The 20,164-nt window shown below is 37.5% G+C and overlaps 1 protein-coding gene across 2 annotated transcripts; it reads left to right on the top strand.

The window, feature by feature from the left end:
* Positions 1 to 5,364: 5,364 nt before the first annotated feature.
* On the top strand, positions 5,365 to 19,868 carry LOC117300001 (double-stranded RNA-specific editase 1-like). Of its 2 annotated transcripts, XM_033783643.1 has the most exons (8): positions 5,365 to 5,475; positions 7,570 to 7,766; positions 8,161 to 8,263; positions 9,179 to 9,330; positions 10,027 to 10,145; positions 10,532 to 10,634; positions 14,038 to 14,274; positions 16,892 to 19,868. In XM_033783643.1, exons 2-8 carry the CDS (start codon positions 7,616 to 7,618, stop codon positions 18,421 to 18,423), a joined length of 2,397 nt encoding a protein of 798 aa, XP_033639534.1. In that variant the 5' UTR covers positions 5,365 to 5,475; positions 7,570 to 7,615; the 3' UTR covers positions 18,424 to 19,868. The 2 variants fall into 2 exon arrangements, with proteins under 2 accessions (XP_033639534.1, XP_033639535.1); XM_033783644.1 differs by lacking the exon at positions 14,038 to 14,274.
* The last annotated feature ends 296 nt before the right edge of the window (positions 19,869 to 20,164 follow it).

Genomic DNA, 20,164 nt, shown 5'->3' with positions numbered 1-20,164 from the left:
CCATTTGTATGAAAGAAAATATTAAAATTTCATAAATTAAAGGTGACACAAATTTCGTCAAAGTTAGGTATGTTACCCGCCGCACATTGTACGTACATTATTGGGCTATACACACGCTAATTTGAGACAATCTTTAATTAGTTGGGCTGAGCTAGTTAGCGATCTGAGATTATTTTTCCGCCTAGGAGATGTGGTCAAGGATGTAACAAACATATCTATGAAAAAAAATATTAAAATTTCATAAATTAAAAGTGACACAAATTTCGTCAAAGTTTAGGTATGTTACCCGCTATTTGTACATTATTGGGCTATATACACGCGCTAATTTGAGACAATCTTCAATTAGTTGGGCTGAGCTAATTAGTAATCTGAGATTATTTTTCCGCCTAGGAGATGTGGTCAGGGATGTAACAAACATATCTATGGAAGAAAATATCAAAATTTCATAAATTAAAGGTGACAAAAATTTCGTTAAAGTTAGGTATGTCTATACACGCACTTTGTATACACTATGTGGCTATTATACACACGCTAATTTGAGACAGTGTTTAATTAGTTGGGCTGGGCTAATTAGTAATCTGAGATTATTTTTCCGCCTAGGAGATGTGGTCAGGGATGTAACAAACATATCTATGAAAGAAAATATCAAAATTTCATAAATTAAAGGTGACACAAATTTCGTCAAAGTTAGGTATGTCTATACACGGACTTTGTATACACTATGTGGCTATACACAAGCGCTAATTTGTGACAATCTTTAATTAGTTGGGCTGAGCTAATTAGTAATCTGAGATTATTTTTCCGCCTAGGAGATATGGTCAGGGATGTAACAAACATATCTATGAAAAAAAATATTAAAATTTCATAAATTAAAGGTGACACAAATTTCGTTAAAGTTAGGTATGTCTATATACACGCACTCTGTATACACCATGTGGCTATATACAAGCGCTAATTTGAGACAATCTTTAATTAGTTGGGCTGAGCTAATTAGTAATCTGAGATTATTTTTCCGCCTAGTAGGTATGGTCAGGGATGTAACAATCATATCTATGAAAGAAAATATCAAAATTTCATAAATTAAAGGTGACACAAACTTTGTTAAAGTTAGGTATGTATCCGCACTTTGTACATTAATAGGCAATACACGCGCTAATTTGAGACAGTGTTTAATTAGTTGGGCTGGGCTAATTAGTAATCTGAGATTATTTTTCCGCCTAGGAGATGTGGTCAGGGATGTAACAAACATATCTATGAAAGAAAATATCAAAATTTCATAAATTAAAGGTGACACAAATTTCGTCAAAGTTAGGTATGTCTATACACGGACTTTGTATACACTATGTGGCTATACACAAGCGCTAATTTGTGACAATCTTTAATTAGTTGGGCTGAGCTAATTAGTAATATGAGATTATTTTTCCGCCTAGGAGATATGGTCAGGGATGTAACAAACATATCTATGAAAAAAAATATTAAAATTTCATAAATTAAAGGTGACACAAATTTCGTTAAAGTTAGGTATGTCTATATACACGCACTCTGTATACACCATGTGGCTATATACAAGCGCTAATTTGAGACAATCTTTAATTAGTTGGGCTGAGCTAATTAGTAATCTGAGATTATTTTTCCGCCTAGGAGATATGGTCAGGGATGTAACAAACATATCTATGAAAGAAAATATCAAAATTTCATAAATTAAAGGTGACACAAACTTCGTTAAAGTTAGGTATGTATCCACACTTTGTACATTAATAGGCTATACACGCGCTAATTTGAGACAATCTTCAATTAGTTGGGCTGAGCTAATTAGTAATCTGAGATTATTTTTCCGCCTAGGAGATATGGTCAGGGATGTAACAAACATATCTATGAAAAAAAATATTAAAATTTCATAAATTAAAGGTGACACAAATTTCGTTAAAGTTAGGTATGTCTATATACACGCACTCTGTATACACCATGTGGCTATATACAAGCGGTAATTTGAGACAATCTTTAATTAGTTGGGCTGAGCTAATTAGTAATCTGAGATTTTTTTTCCGCCTAGGAGATATGGTCAGGGATGTAACAAACATATCTATGAAAGAAAATATCAAAATTTCATAAATTAAAGGTGACACAAACTTCGTTAAAGTTAGGTATGTATCCGCACTTTGTACATTAATAGGCTATACACGCGCTAATTTGAGACAATCTTCAATTAGTTGGGCTGAGCTAATTAGTAATCTGAGATTATTTTTTCCGCCTAGGAGATATGGTCAGGGATGTAACAAACATATCTATGAAAGAAAATATCAAAATTTCATAAATTAAAGGTGACACAAATTTCGTTAAAGTTAGGTATGTCTATACACGCACTTTGTATACACTATATGTGGCTATTATACACACGCTAATTTGAGACAATGTTTAATTAGTTGGGCTGGGCTAATTAGTAATCTGAGATTATTTTTCCGCCTAGGAGATGTGGTCAGGGATGTACCAAACATATCCATGAAAGAAAATATCAAAATTTCATAGATTAAAGGTGACACAAATTTCGTTAAAGTTAGGGATGTATATACACGCACTTTGTATACACTATGTGGCTATTATACACACGCTAATTTGAGACAATGTTTAATTAGTTGGGCTGAGCTAATTAGTGATCTGAGATTATTTTTCCGCCTAGGAAATGTTGTCAGGGATGTAACAAACATATCTATGAAAGAAAATATCAAAATTTCATAAATTAAAGGTGACACAAATTTCGTTAAAGTTAGATATGTCTATACACGCACTTTGTATACACTATGTGGCTTTATACAAGTGCTAATTTGAGACAATCTTTAGATAGTTGGGCTGAGCGAATTAGTAATCTGAGATTATTTTTCCGCCTAGGAGATGTGGTCAGGGATGTATTAAAGATATGTATAAAAGAAAATATTAAAATTTCATAAATTAAAGGTGACACAAATTTCGTCAAAGTTAGGTATGTCTATACACGCACTTTGTATACACTATGTGGCTTTATACTAGCGCTAATTTGAGACAATGTTTAATTAGTTGGGCTGAGCTAATTAGTGATCTGAGATTATTTTTCCGCCTAGGAGAAGTGGTCAGGGATGTGACAAACATATCTATGAAAGAAAATATCAAAATTTCATAAATTAAAGGTGACACAAATTTCGTTAAAGTTAGGTATGTCTATATACACGCACCCTGTATAAACCATGTGGCTATATACACACGCTAATTTGAGACAATGTTTAATTAGTTGGGCTGAGATAATTAGTAATCTGAGATTATTTTTCCGCCTAGGAAATGTTGTCAGGGATGTAACAAACATATCTATGAAAGAAAATATCAAAATTTCATAAATTAAAGGTGACACAAATTTCGTTAAAGTTAGATATGTCTATACACGCACTTTGTATACACTATGTCGCTTTACAAGCGCTAATTTGAGACAATCTTTAATTAGTTGGGCTGAGCTAATTAGTAATCTGAGATTATTTTTCCCCCTCGGAGATGTGGTCAGGATTGTACCAAACATATCTATGAAAAAAAATATTAAAATTTCATAAATTAAAGGTGACACAAATTTCGTTAAAGTTAGGTATGTCTATATACACGCACCCTGTATAAACCATGTGGCTATATACACACGCTAATTTGAGACAATGTTTAATTAGTTGGGCTGAGATCATTAGTAATCTGAGATTATTTTTCCGCCTAGGAAATGTTGTCAGGGATGTAACAAACATATATATGAAAGAAAATATCAAAATTTCATAAATTAAAGGTGACACAAATTTCGTTAAAGTTAGGTATGTCTATATACACGCACTCTGTATACACCATGTGGCTATTATACACACGCTAATTTGAGACAATGTTTAATTAGTTGGGCTGAGCTAATAAGTAATCTGAGATTATTTTTCCGCCTAGGAGATATGGTCAGGGATGTAACAAACACATCTATGAAAAAAAATATTAAAATTTCATAAATTAAAGGTGACACAAATTTCGTCAAAGTTAGGTATGTCTATACAGGCACTTTGTATACACTATGTGGCTTTATACAAGCGCTAATTTAAGACAATCTTTAATTAGTTGGGCTGAGCTAATTAGTGATCTGAGATTATTTTTCCGCCTAGGAGATGTGGTCAGGGATGTATTAAAGATATGTATAAAAGAAAATATTAAAATTTCATAAATTAAAGGTGACACAAATTTCGTCAAAGTTAGGTATGTACCCGAACTTTGTACATTATAGGCTATATACACGCGCTAATTTGAGACAATGTTTAATTAGTTGGGCTGAGCTAATTAGTGATCTGAGATTATTTTTCCGCCTAGGAGATGTGGTCAGGGATGTATTAAAGATATCTATGAAAGAAAATAATAAAATTTCATAAATTAAAGGTGACACAAACTTTCGTCAAAGTTAGGTATGTTACCCGCACGTTGTACGTACATTAGTGGCTATACACAATGCTAATTTGAGACAATCTTTAATTAGTTGGGCTGAGCTAATTAGTGATCTGAGATTATTTTTCCGACTAAGAGATATGGTCAGGGATGTAGACAAACATATCTATGAAAGAAAAATACTTAAAATATCATAAATTAAAGGTGACACACATTTCGTCAAAGTTAGGTATGTATCCCGCACTTTGTACCTTATATGGCTATACACACGCTAATTTGAGACAATCTTTAATTAGTTGGGCTGAGCTAATTAGTAATCTGAGATTATTTTTCCGCCTAGGAGATATGGTCAGGGATGTAACAAACATATCTATGAAAGAAAATATTAAAATTTCATAAATTAAAAGTGACACAAATTTCGTCAAAGTTAGGTATGTTTGCCGCAGTTAGTACATTATTTATACACAAGCTAATTTGAGACAATCTTTAATTAGTTGGGCTGAGCTAATTAGTAATCTGAGATTATTTTTCCGCCCAGGAGATGTGGTCAGGGATGTAATCAACATATCCATGAAAGAAAATCTTGAAATTTTATAATTTAAAGGTGACACAAATTCCGTTAAAGGTAGGTATGCTGCTAAAGCATCCCTGGTGGTGTCGACGTGTATTGACGGTCGTTTGCGGATTTTTTTTAATTCGGTGCTGAGGATAATTTCGGTGCTGGGCCCGATTTAGTGTTGGGCCCAAACACGGTGCTCACTTCAGCCTGGTCAGCCTGGTCAGTATGCAGCATGTGCACTTTCATGAAAAAGTCAAAGTTTGAGTCTGGTTTCAGACTAACTGTAAACACATTGTTTTAGAACAGTAACCAGGGGGCCAGACGAAAAGGGAGAGAAAAAAATCCCAGAATTTTTTACGTCACTTGGTGGCGCTGTCCATATTTGCTGCCGGTGAAAAATTCTGCACTTGCGCGCACACTGCACTGCTGCCAGACTGCAGAAAAGAATGCATGACAAAAGGCATGCCTAGTAGCTAGTAGTACACGTTAAATTGAAGGTAAGAACGAAACAATGAGTTATTTATGGTTTACTTTACCATTTGAAGATCTCATATGATATAATATTAAAGTAGATTTGTTCAGGATGAGCATAGAACGTGATTATTGGTTGTTAATGTAAATTCTAAAGAGATGTTATTGTTTTTATCCGATTTGCAACCCCCAAAGCAAAGCAAAAGTCCAACCAAATCTTCGAAAAACAAATCCACAACCGGGCCCAATTTCATAGCTTTGCTTAACGGTAAGCATTTTTTTGTTGCTTACTATTATAGCAGAAAAATTTGGTTAGCATAAACGTATTTCACCAGCGGTTACTAACTTCTTAAGCACGTAAACAAACTGCGCGCGCAACATTTTAGATAGTCTGCTTTAGCGAAAATTTGACAGAACAATGGCGGGCGAAATAAATCAGAAAGTGGCGCAGGCCGGGGCAAAACCTAAATCGCCCCCTGCTCTGCTGAAATGGACCTTCCGTTGTCGACATCTTATTTATACTGAGGAGAAAGCGGTCATATGGCGCCACCACTTTTTCATTCGATATGAAAATACATAGGCCCTGGAAGGATCCAACTTGACGTCTCGACACAAACAATCAAACTAGGAAGGAGCGAGGGGGTGTGTGAATGCGGTAGTATTGCATTAAAAGATTCAACGCTACGGTCGCATGTCGTAAAAATATGGTTTTTGTTCAAGTTCTAGGCCAACATACATGTACGATGTTTTAACAGTGTGAATTGGGTTGGTAGTTTGTTTGTTCGTTGACGTTGGTAGTGATTTCTGGCGGCATACATGTAAGCTATAACATAATGCCGACAATCACGACCATCATAGTCACCACGAACGTATAAGACTTAGTTGTTTTGCTCGCCCATCCAATGCCGTCAACATTTTCTGCGTCAAATGTAGCCCCCAGCCCCCCACTTGTGTGGCCAAGGCTAGCTGAATCCTTATCTGATTCAGCTAGCCTTGGCCACACAAGTAAGGCAGTAAGGTAGCCATTTCGACTGAAATTTTTGCTTAGCAAAAAATGCGGTAGTTAAGGCTCCTTTTTCCTTGCTTATCCCGTTAAGCAAAAAGTTTGCTTAGGCAAGGCTATGAAATGAAAATTTGCTTAAGCGCGCCCGTTAAGCAAACAATTTGCCGTTAAGCAGAACCATGAAATTGAGCCTCGGTCATGACCACCAGCATGGTGGCAGAACCATGAAATTGAGCCTCGGTCATGACCACCAGCATGGTGACAGAACCATGAAATTGAGCCTCAGTCATGACCACCAGCATGGTGACAGAACCATGAAATTGAGCTTCGGTCATGACCACCAGCATGGTGACAGAACCATGAAATTGAGCCTCAGTCATGACCACCAGCATGGTGGCAGAACCATGAAATTGAGCCTCGGTCATGACCACCAGCATGGTGACAGAACCATGAAATTGAGCTTCGGTCATGACCACCAGCATGGTGACAGAACCATGAAATTGAGCCTCAGTCATGACCACCAGCATGGTGACAGAACCATGAAATTGAGCCTCAGTCATGACCACCAGCATGGTGACAGAACCATGAAATTGAGCCTCAGTCATGACCACCAGCATGGTGACAGAACCATGAAATTGAGCCTCAGTCATGACCACCAGCATGGTGACAGAACCATGAAATTGAGCCTCAGTCATGACCACCAGCATGGTGACAGAATTATGAAATTGAGCCTGGAAAGTTTCCATAATATGGCGCCACCACTTTTTCATTCGATATGAAAAAACATGGGCCTAGTATATAATTTACCGCATTCAATTTTTCAATGAGATTGAGATATCTTTTTTGTAAAAATGAGTGAAAAAGTGGTGGCGCCATGAAGGCCCATACACAGCATGTGTACTGAAAGTTATCCTTTTGACATGTTTGAGCCTTAGCCTAGCCCCACTTGTTGTGTGGCCAAGGCTAGCTGAATCCTCAGCTACATGTAGCCCACTTGGCCACTGGCCACACAAGTGGGGCTACTGCCCAGCAATTGAAGCTTCTTGCATCAATTGATTGATGTTGCAAATGATATATTTCGTTTCATTTTCATATTTCGTTTCATTTTCACTTTCAGGTTAAAACGTTGAAAGGACCCTATAAATAAAATCCACCAACCCACTATGGCCAACTGTAAGACAGCAGTCAGCATTCTGCAGGAGCATTGTGCCCAATTAGGAATGACGCCCATTTACAACACCATCAGCCAAGAGGGTCTCTCCCACCAACCTAAATTCACCATAAGCTGCACTGCTGGGCCTACTGTTGGAACAGGTAGGTTGCCTTTTGTGTGTACATTCACTCATCATGCGTGTCTCATGAGCTTAGCACTCTTCTTCTTCCTTTCTAATTCTAGTGCAGCCTTTATGATTGAATATAGTCGCACTGCCAGGCATAGCTTGAGTTTAGTGCTCTTAACCGCTCGCTCGGACACGACACTTCGACATTCTATCGTGTGCAACAACGAACCAAATGTCGAGGTCCATGTCCAACAGCCATGGTGTCACAATTGGGTCACAGCTGGCCAGACCAACGATGCATTAAGCTTAACGGTTCTTGTATTAAGCTCAACAGTTGATTTTGAAAATGTTACACTACATACTGGTTTACTGTTTGTAGTCTTTTTGAAAGCAATTGTTCAAATCAAGAATTTGCTTATTCTTAACAGGTGATGGTGTGAGTAAGAAGTGCGCAAAACAAGCTGCAGCAGAAGCAGTTCTTCAACAATGGGAAGTAGAGATTCCAAAGATTGATAGCGCTAAAGCAGAATCGTAAGTACTTCATGCATCCTTCATGCAGTCCGTTTCTCAGACTTTGGGAGTGGAGTAGAAGGTCACATAATTCAAAAGCAATATGACATTCATGTGATGTAACTCCTAGAGTCATTCAAGATAATATGCGAAGTACAATGCACAATGCATGCGCACACCACCAGAAAAAAAACAATATATTATGATGTAACACTCTGTATCACTCAACAGAGAACAACAAAGCCTGGACTTTCTACTCTATTCCAAGGGCACCAAGGCAATGACCAGGGGGCATGGAGGCAATCACCTTTGTTGCCTTTGTGAAGTGTCAGGGGGCGATTTCACAAAGAGTTAGGACTACTAGCTAAAGCCCTACGATATATTTAAAAAAAGTATGGCTAGTCCCTAAGTTAGGACGAGTAACTCATCCTAACTCAAGATAAAAATAGTCTTAATTCTTTGTTAAATCCACCCCAGGGTTGTATTTGACCTACTGACCAGGAACTACTGTAATCAACAGAACTGGAGATATTAATAGCTCCATGTTTCATGACTATTTTCCCTCCCAGTGTTGACAACCACAATCCTGTAGGAGAGCTGCAGGAGTTGGTGACCTTCCTAGGCTTAGGAACTAATCAACAGAACTGAAGATATTAATAGCTCCATGTTTCATGATTGTTTTCCCTCCCAGTGTAGACAACCACAATCCTGTAGGAGAGCTGCAGGAGTTAGTGACCTTCCTAGGCTTAGGAACTAATCAACAGAACTGAAGATATTAATAGCTCCATGTTTCATGATTATTTTCCCTCCCAGTGTTGACAACCACAATCCTGTAGGAGAGCTGCAGGAGTTGGTGACCTTCCTAGGCTTAGGAACTAATCAACAGAACTGAAGATATTAAATATCTCCATGTTTCATGATTATTTTCCCTCCCAGTGTAGACAACCACAATCCTGTAGGAGAGCTGCAGGAGTTGGTGACCTTCCTAGGCTGGAGGAAACCCGAGTACAATGAGATTGAGGAGACTGGCCCGCCCCATGACAGAAGCTTTGTAGTATCTGTCACTGTAGGAAAGTTTGAGGAGAAAGGTACGTAAGACAGTGGAAGTTGAATCAAAGATGTTCCCCTCTGAGAGCGGTTGTAGCTAGACCAATGTTAGTGTTTTGCTGTATAGTCCACAAAGGGCGAGCAGATCAACCAAATGATTCATGTTTGATTAATGGGTTATCATTGCTGCAGTGCAAACTCCGGACATAATGCCAGGTTTCCCGTTCATGTTATGGGGGCCCATGCAATAAGTTGAATGGCCTTTTGACTGTTTTTTCTCTGTGACATTTGATACTTCTTATCATTACTGCATCTCAGATCAATGTACAGTGGATAATATTTCAACGATATTTGCTCTCGGGGAAATCTCTATGCTGGGATGCACATTGTATTTTGCTCAGAGTGCTGGGCAAACAATTCATATCCTGGCAATATTTTTAGCTGTAAATTACTGTGTTTCTACAAACCGTATAGCAACTTCAAATAAAGATTCTAGAAACAATGACTGCTGTCAATCATAGCTCATTTCTTAAAAGTTATTTTGGTCATAGCTTGCACTTTCACCTAGGACATTTCAAGTTCATGGTGTCTAGTAACAATACAAAAAAAACAAGAGAATATGGCCTAGCCAACACCCAGTTTAAAAATAGGGTTGATTTAAAAGGCAGATCATTCTACATGTAAACATGTACATGTTAGCAACACCTCATGTTTTTAAATCATGCTCTGTTTAACAGGGACGGATAAAAGCAAGCGTCTTGCTAAACGTTCAGCAGCGAGGGCCATGCTGGAAACGATCAAAGCACTTCCGCCTGATACAGACCCAGGAATCGAACCAGGAACCACAAAACCAAAGGTAAGGTTGTGCTTACGTTGTACACTCTGCATTGTCTAGATTTTTTAGATATTAGGTGGTGGCAGCAAAAACCATTCCTATTTTGAGAAGAGACAGCAACAAGATCAACAAGCCCTTACAATACAAAAGAGGGTGCCATTTACTGGAGATTTTCTTTGGGACACAGTGATTTCGTATTGTTTTAAATACTTTTGTGAATGCACGACTGCTTTCGTCACTGTCTGTAGCTTGTAATACTGGTTCCTATTTGAGGTTTCAATTTTGGCAGGTTTGATTTTGGTATGTACCCACTTCAACAATGCAATTCCTCAATGTTCATATTACTATCAATCTTTGTTGAAACCCTGCAATGCAAAACTAAAGACGTTGTTTCTTATTTCTTGTAGAAGAAGGCAGCACCAGCATCTTCCAAGACTTCAGCTTGTACCCTGCAGAATGCCACTGGAGATAACATCACTAGACTCTGCTCTCATCCACTGGACTTCCAAGGTGGGTAAAACGTCTTCTTTGTTCAGTCTTCAAACTTTGCCTTTTTTATTTGTAATTTATTGCCTTCATAAAACAATTTTGCTGCAAAGCTGCAAAGCCTGGTGCTGCGAAGCTCATCTTTTTCTTTGGTGACGGTTTGGGAGGTCATGTTATCATCAGTTAATACTTCTTTCATGGTTGCAGTAAATAACTGCTACAAATGTAGCTTTAATTATTGGAGAAATAGTTTACAGTGTGTGTTTTTTTTTTTGGGGGGGGGGCAACATTGTCTTTAATCTGAGTTGTACATCAAGTGAAACACTTTCAACCAATAACAAGACAGATTCTATGGAAGAGGTGTTCTGAAGCTACATGTTATGTTTTGAGGTATATTAAATCTGTTTAAATTGAGATAGATCGAAACCATTTAGAGATTATAAATGGAAACCATCGATGGTTTTGTGTTTTAGGCTTATCTGGGTTATATATTTGTTACAAGTCTGTGCCACCACAGTACCTGCAGATGGTGAAAGCCGATTACCGAAAGCAATAAAATTCAGACATTTTGGAAGAGTTCTTTGTTCTACTAGAGCAAGACTGTGGGTACAATACATGTACCTTGAGACTGTGGGTACAATACTGTACTACCTTGCACTTTAATACAGTATGTAGATGTACATGTGCGCATGTACCCCTAGAAGCTGCAGGTTCGTATACAGTGCTTTATCGCACCTAATGGGCGTCTCAAAATGAGTAATTTTGTCCTGCACGGTATGTGGAACTACTTTTTTGAAGAGTGGTCGGCCTTGGCACAGTGGAATCTCTAGGTCCTTAGTTTGGTGGCACATGTAATACCTTAAAAGTACTACATGTATCTTTTAGTATCAATGTCTTCTCTAAGTTGGGTTCTTGGGTTCTTAGAGTCCATGGCTTCACAGCCAGAATAAATAAAATGAAAGACGTGTTCCGTACTCTTGTCCATACTACATTGTAGTAGCATCATGTAACTGCTTACAAGGAGCTGTGGCACATTATGATTTAAATCATCAAGTATTTTCTGCAATAATTTCCGTGCTCGTCAAATATTTCATTACTTTTCCATGCGCTTTTGGTGGCAGGAGGAATTGACATTGCAGCAAATGCTAACTCCCTAACATGCTCTAAAATCATTGATACTCAAACTTCCTTCAACTAAACCATTCCAAGATCTTTTCATCAGCAGGAAATGGCCTTTATTTAATTGGCTAAAAAGACATTAAAGTTGGTTTCCTTTCTCCTTCTTCTTCTTTCTTTGTATTCATTGTTCAATGTTCCCTGTTTTTATGCTGTTAATCATCCAAGCATGCTAATCATGTTTTTTCACTGTCTCAATTTTAAAGCAACACAACTAGATTTAAAGGTGCTTTAATGTAAACCCTGCCCCAGCCGTATATATTATTTCCTGCGTGCTTTATAGAGGCTATGCTTAATTATAGTGCATGTGTCTAAATTAAATGGTGTGTATGATATCAAAGTAAAAACTATGTTCACAGATTTGTACAAAAATGCACCTGTTGGGTCATATTAAGGCATAAAAAAAAATGTTATGATGGCGTAACCGGCCCCCAAAAATAGGGTAGGTAGGTAGGGATTTTTTTTTCACAGCAACGAAAATGACATGTTTTGTAATTGTTTCTAAAAGCCGGTAGTAGACCGGGTAGCAAAAGAAGACTAGGCTACTCACAACAAATAGTATATTTTAAAACTCTTTATGACATTTATTTTATTTTTATATCTTTAATAGATTTTTAATCATTCAATTTCTTCCCTTGAAAAAAATAAAAATATCCAGGGTCGGCATATTTTTAGGGTAGGTCGGGTTACGCCAACATAACATTTTTAATTTTTTTTATTTATGCCTGTGCATGCCTACCGGTCTTTGACAATGGGAAACTTTCAGGACGCTTGGTGGCAGCAGACTTACCAGGTAAAATCTGTTGTTCTCGGTAATGTGCGCATGCTCAGAACTACGTAAACAATGGAAATTTACCTGGTAAGTCTGCTGCCACCTAGCGTTTCAAAGTCTCCCATTACCAAGGTTGTTACACATGTGCTTTTTAAATGCATCAAAGTATCATTTAATTTTGCAACCAACATGTTTATGTAGCTAATGTTTTTTCCCCTGTCATTGTTGTGATTGGTTGAGAAACTCACATGATGTGCACTTTTTTTCCATTGTTGCAATTACCCAAACAGAATTTGAAAAAGTCTGTAGCACGTTTGCCTTACAGACCATATAAATTATATTCAGTATGTTTGAACAAGTACACGCAAGCTCAGTATTTGATTGGCGACTGTACTCTACCAAAACCAAGTGTAACAAGCAGTGGCAGTCAATTATTTGTCTTATATGCAATAGTCACAAACTGCATGGTTAGGCCTACTGATTAAACCATACTCAAACGGACCAATCCTTTGTTTTCTATTCTAAGAGAAGTTGTTGACATATGGATGAGAGCTTGCTATGCTTTGCTTTGCTTTGTTTTGCTTCAATGCTTTGTTTTTGTTGCTTATTTTTTCTCGACACCATCTGTCATGCTGCTGTTTTATTTGCTACGTACATTGTACTTTGTAGTATACAACAATTTACTGATTCGGGTGCTACACGTACATGCATGGTTTAAAACTATGATGCGTGAGGTAATCCTCTCCCTCTGCTTTCAATTTTCCTGAGGCAAAATAATGAAAGCAAAAATACCCTTGTCACACGAAGTTGTGTGCTTTAAGATGCTTGATTTCGATACCTCAAATTCTAAATCTGAGGTCTCAAAATCAAATTTGTGGAAAATTACTTCTTTCTCGAAAACTACATTACATGTACTTCAGAGGGAGCCGTTTCTCACAATGTTTTGTACTATCAACCTCTCCCCATTACTCGTTACCAAGTGAGGTTTTATGATAATAATTATTTTGAGTAATTACCAATAGTGTCAACTGCGTTTAAAGCAGTCAATATTTATTTTATTATACCCCTAACATTACTTGCCTAGGTTGCTGTACGCTTTAGACTAAAATAGACATCTTGGTAAAACGCGCAGCTGGGTAAAGTACCCTGTTTGCTAATGGGATAGTACGTTGCCACTGGTGCGCCTTTCTATTAAAACTAAGACATATCATGTGAAGCGCTCTGAACTAATCACATCGCAGAATATTTATATGGGGTGTTTATATCACACTCATTGTTGCTATGGATCCACCAATCAGAATTGAATGTTCAATCCTGCTTAAAGATAAAGTTGAAAATGTGAATCTTGTGAGCATTCTTGTATTGTCAGATTGTGTTCATTTCCACACCTTTATGTTTTTCTATCAAGAAAAAGAAGTGAGGAACCAACTTTAAGATATTTGGTTACTTGAATTCCTTTTTATCCAACATTCCCTCCAGACTCCCAAAGCTGCCATATTCTGCAACTAGTAGCAGAGGAGCAACAGTTTCAGCTCAGATACATTGAGCTGAAGGAGCGAAGTCTCAAGAACCTTCTTCAATGTCTAGTGGAATTGAAAACGTCCCCCATCGCTGTGTGTCAGGGTACTGGTCAAACTGAGGACGAGGCTCGTTCCAATGCCGCCCGTAATGCTTTGTATTACATAAAGACAATGGCGTGCAAGCAAAATAATCATGGTACTACTCAATCTTAATTGTTTTTACAATAATTTATTTTTTAGTCCTAATTGCTACAACCACTTTACTAATTTTTTTATGATATAGATTTGTCTTTGTTCGTCTAGTAAGTCACAAAAGTTAATTCAAATTGATGATGTAACTTTGTGGGGTGTCGTGGCAGAGCAGTTTAGGGCGGTGGACCTAAGTTTTGTACAGAATGTGAGTTTGAATCCTGGCCTGGTCAATTTCGACACTTGTGTCCTTGATTGAGTAAGGCACTTTTAATTGCTTCGCTCCACCCAGGAGTACAAATGGGTACCGGTGAGACCTGGGGAGTAACATGCAATGGACTGGCACAGAAATATCTTGTTTATTGTCACAGGGGAAAGTGGACAGGGGAATGTTTATTGTAATATGCGAATGAGTGGCCCAAGCAATTTGACCCGGATGGTATAAAGCAAATACCAAGAAAATTTCAATAATTTAAACAGAAGGTTTTACAAACGTCAGATTCTTTCTTCAGCGATTTGTTTTCAATTTTCCTCAAACCTGAAAAAAAAGTGTATTTGCTATTTCATGTGCATTTAGATGTTTTTATTCAGGGTGTGTTATACATGTGCAAGTAATAATTATTGGTAGGGCTTTTTAAAGGCATATATACCTTTGATTTTTGGAACAATTTGATTCTTTAATCCTTTAGATTGAAAAGCATACAATAAAACCAATTTGTGAAAATTCCATTTTTGGTGGCGTGTTAAAGGTTATAAATTAACAAAAATGCAGGAAGAATAAATTTTTTGCAGAAAAACTGCAAAATATAGTTTACATAAACCACATTACTTCAAAGTCATATTGGAAGCTGCTGTAGGCTCTAACCAATAGTTTTTTGTGCATAATTAGGAATACATGATCCGAGAATCGTTACTGACAGTAACGCTTCTCAGATTCAAATTGTTTGGCATAAAAACTTCTACCTTTTTACAAAACCACATTACATCGAAGTGAAATGTTTCTCAAAATGCTTTATACTATTGGAAGCTGCTGTAGGCCTCTAACCTAAAGTTGTTATTGCCATTAATTTTAAGAGTGATTGCTACGTATACCTTCCCTTTTAAACCAGATATGACAGATGTCACACCGGAATCTTTGGGGTTTTTAAGGGTGTTTTGGAAGGATTTTTTTTTTATGTGAAGTTCTAGTGTAATTTTTACCAGAGACAAAACAAAATTGTTCCTTGTGGACTTCAAGACATGTGTTATGAATGCTGGCATTGAACATGGAAATGAATGACAAGTATAATTTTTTAATGTGACAGCTGATTAGATCAAGTTAATGGTTTTATTTGTACAAGTTATTCTGAAAAATAAACACAACTCAAAGTGACATAATATGTTTGACAATTTTTCACATATTTTTTTCAATACAGACAGTGAAATAAGCTTTCTTGTGTAGAACCCACAAGTGTACGTGTATGCACACCCTCTGTTAGCGCCCTAACATGAGTCAAAAACACAATGCTGTTATGTCTGTTGTATCATGAACAAAATGTAAATGTTATGAAATAGTTCACATGTAGGCCTTAATGACATGTACTTTCTACATGTGTCTTAGATTCATTAATCTTATTCTAAGGCTTGTTTGGATACAAAGTCAACTGATAATTTATTCGACCTCAACCTTTATATTAAATCATGTTTAGGAATTTGTTTAAATAACTGTTAGTTTATCGCAATAGCTATAAAAGAATCAAATTCACAAAACAGAGTCTTTCCAATGTTTTTGTTTCGTTTCTGGAGTGTGAGCCTATTGTTTTATTTTACTGGAACAGGTATGCCATAAAATCTGAGAGCCATTCGGTATTTTAGCTGGGGAAAGAAAATAATTATTGATTTTAATCTGAAAACATAATGATTCTAAGTTCATTTCATTACGGTCCTCAAACATCAGAGACTTGGGAAAGGATGGATTGTTTGTTTTCAATTTGTAAGCAAAGTGATTCTAAAGTTCATTCAGTATCAATCGTCAAACACCAATATAAATTATTTCCACCTTGACGGTAATAATTTCGAAAAATAGTGCAAAGGATTCGGGTTGAAGTTCGAGTCCTTGCAACCATCCGCAATACGCAACTGCAAAACCTGGCATAGTCACATCTTCACTGTATACACAAAGGCGTCCATGTTGTCAGCTTGGTTTACCATACCAAAAAAGAGGCCTGTAAAAAAACATCATTTTCCTTTGGCAACTCACTCCTGTTGTCTCCATGTAATTATTTTTCCAAACTGGGCTTTTATTGGATCATTTACAAACCTGTAGGGCTGCTGACTGTCCTAGGCAGATTAACTGCTCACCCATTAAGTTCAATGACCCAAGTAATTCAATTTAAACACACTCACTCACTGAAAAGGATGTATACTTTCCAAGTTTTTGTACTTTCTTCGCAGGTAAAACATTAATTTGTCATCAAAATCATAGTCAACGCTAAAAGATTATCCCTCACAAACTAGACAAGTAAAGTGTGAACATAACTGTAGGAAGAAATGCTTAAAAGGTTATGAAATTCTCTCCTGATACAAGCTCTTATACTCTCACAACTTGTATATGCAGTTCCTTATAATTGTTCAATTATGTTTAGATCCTACAGAAGTTAAAGATGATTTCGAACCGCCTTCTCACAAGAACCCAGTCCAGATGCTAAACGAAATGAACATTGCTCCTTTGGCATTCGTTGTCGACAGTCGAGATGGACCTCCACATGATCCAGTCTACCAGCTAAGTGTGATCGTTGAAGGAAAGAGTTTCTCAACACGAAGCAGGAAGAAACAAACTGCAAAGGAAGAGCTGGCCAGAAAGGCTCTCCTAGATGTGTTTGGCATCGTGTCGACCAGTAATGGTCGTCCATCAATTGCTCTGAAGCCAACACCAAGTGACTGTTATTCAATCTGGCCAGGGAAAGAGTACTCTTGGGCAGACCATATCCAGAACATAATCGAACAAAAGCTTCGAGAAGTCACCTTCCATGCTGGCCAGATGAGATATGTGAAATACAAGGTCCTATCGGGTATTGTGCAGACCTCAGGAACCATTGAAAGTTCAAAGGTCATTTGTATAGCAACAGGTTCAAAGTGTCCCTTGGCTAATGATCCTGACACAAAGGGCAAGGTTTTATATGATTGTCACGCAGAAGTTATAGCGCACCGTTGTCTGAAGAGGTACCTTTTAGACCAGCTGAAGAAGCATCAGAATGATCCCACATCCTCTGTTTTTGTTGGTGGCAGCAGTGGGATGCTACAACTTAAGGAAGGTGTTCAGTTTCATCTGTATATTAGTTGCCCACCCTGTGGAGATGCTGCAAGCTTTATAAAAGACGCGAGCAAGAAGAAAACCGGCGACACCCATCCACACCGGGGAGCAAGAGGCATTCTCCGTGCAAAAATCAAACAGGGTGAAAGTACAATTCCGTTAACAGGGAAAGCTTTGACAGCCCCAGAGCGCCTCTTTGCAATGACCTGCAGCGACAAGGTTGCAAGTTGGAATGTCCTAGGTGTACAAGGTGCACTGTTGAGCAAGATCATTGCCCCAGTGTACTTGTCCAGTGTTGTTCTTGGCATGCAGTGCCACTACGACCACCTCCCGAGAGCTCTCTACGGACGCCTCACAGACCTCCCAACCTTGCCAAGAGGCTTCATACTAAACAAGCCTCTCATGGTTGGTACCACTAAACCAAGTCTGTACCTCTTCGGCATTTCTCCATCCTCCAAATCGCCTAGCTTTGGAATCAACTGGATAGAGGGTAATAAAGACATTGAAGTAATCACAACGGAGACGGGGTTGACTAAGGATGGCGTTGCATCCTGTGTATCTAAGAAGGAAATCTTCAACACCTACTTGAGCATTATGGAGAATTCTCACTCAAGGCAGCGCGCCACAGATTCACCTCAGAAGGACCAGAAGAGGGGGAGTGGATCCCGAAAAAGTAAACAGGGTAAAAAGAATGTAGTTCCTCAACCTGAACCCAAGGGACCGAGAACGTACAAGGAAGAGAAGAAAACAGCTGATGCTTACCAACAGTGTAAGGTTATCATGAAGGCTACATTTCTATCTGAAGGGTTGGGTCGGTGGCTCGTCAAACCAACAACTTGTGATGAGTTCTTCAGTGACTCTTAATAGCAGTGTGTTATTACTTTCAGGCACCCAAGTATCAATTACTCCTGAGTACTATGTACTAGTTTTAGGGTGAAAATGTGTGCTTATTTGACCTTCAAAAATGGACTCGTCAATATTGTCGTAGTTAACGTATAAACGAGTATGATAAACCTTGATCGGGCGAGTTTGTCTATTTAAAACGTTTGGAACCGTTTGTTACTAAATGCATGTTTAGAAAGATGTTTGAAAAGTAGAATATAACGATCCACACAAATGCAATGTGCATGTATGCCTCGCATTTTTTTGCGTGGTTTTCCTTTAACTTTGCGAACACACGGTCGGCCATTTTGTGGAGTCAACGTACCTGTGTGACCAATGACATTGCGGTAAAAGTCTATGAACAGTCTTCTTGTACATGTTAATGCATTTTATGTGTGCTGTTGTTGTAGAGCAATCCAGGCCAAACTAATATAATAAGTGTATTATTTACAATGTCACCAGTGAGCAATGACAACCTGTTTTTCTGTTTTAGTATTCTGGTTTTAGATAATGTATTGTAAAACATTGTTCATTATAGTGATCTGCCTTTGCACGATATTAGATTTAAGTTTTTAGATGGTGTGGCTGATAGCCAATGAAGTATTCCACCCCACCCTGCGCCGACTGTACCCCATATACTTTAAATTGTCTATAATTATTTTAAACTTAAATGCTGTACTGATTATTTGCAGTTATAAATTAATTGAAAGCCTACGTCACTTTGCAATGTGGAGGAAATGTCGTTTATCAACTTTAGTCTATGTACAACTCTCACGTTCATCTATGTTATTGGGGCATTCACGTCCTCGGGGGGGGGGGGGGGACTTTAGATGCAAAATTTATTGAAAGTGGTATTTATGGCTATACTTGCCGTGAAACACTTGCCGTGAAAGTCTTCCCTTGAAGGCAAATAAACCTTTGATTTCTGCACCATTTGATTGCAATAATGATGACTCAGAACAAACTTGCCGGATATAATGTATAGGTTGTTAAATTTTTTATTAATTTATAAATGATTTGATAAAAACGTTAAGATCGGAAATAATTTCATTTGTAAGATTAAATCATGTATATGCAATATTATATAAACAGTGTAATTCAAACTGAACTATAAATTATTAACATTTTAATTTCTTGGAATCCTTGATTAACAGCACATTTTTTTATTATCAATCTGGTAAGTTCAATATTTAGCTTTTTTAACGTGATATAATTTGTCAAAGGACTATCGGTTAAATACACCTTGCATAAACATTTGTAATTATCTTAAGCATACAAAAGTAAATTTGAAAGTTCGTTGGTTATAAAGTATAACCCAGCAGAGGCCCATATCCATCCAATCACAAATACTGTTAAAGTCACCTGGAAGTGGTATTTTTTCAAAATAAAGCTTTTGTTACTAATATATGTGTTTTGATGAGTGGAATGTGAATAAACAGTTAACTAAGGTTTAAAAAAAACAGTTCTTATGTTAATTACAAATTTAAGAGTAGACCCCGACCCGAGAGGGCGCTGTTCGTGACGTCAATCGAGGCAGACTTTGCCTGTAATGCGTAGAGTAAACACAATTGCAAAGTACATGTACGGACCAAGTCGTGAGTTTGTACGTTTCAAAACATTTTTTTTTCTTTTTTTTTCCGGCAATGCCGACCAGGTGTATTGCTGCTGAATGCAGAAGAACACTTTTTGAAATGTACTAACTCACGACTTGGACGTACATGTA

Source organism: Asterias rubens, chromosome 15 (assembly GCF_902459465.1).
Source record: "Asterias rubens chromosome 15, eAstRub1.3, whole genome shotgun sequence".
Taxonomy (NCBI): domain Eukaryota; kingdom Metazoa; phylum Echinodermata; class Asteroidea; order Forcipulatida; family Asteriidae; genus Asterias; species Asterias rubens.
This window is presented reverse-complemented; position numbering and strand designations above follow the sequence as displayed.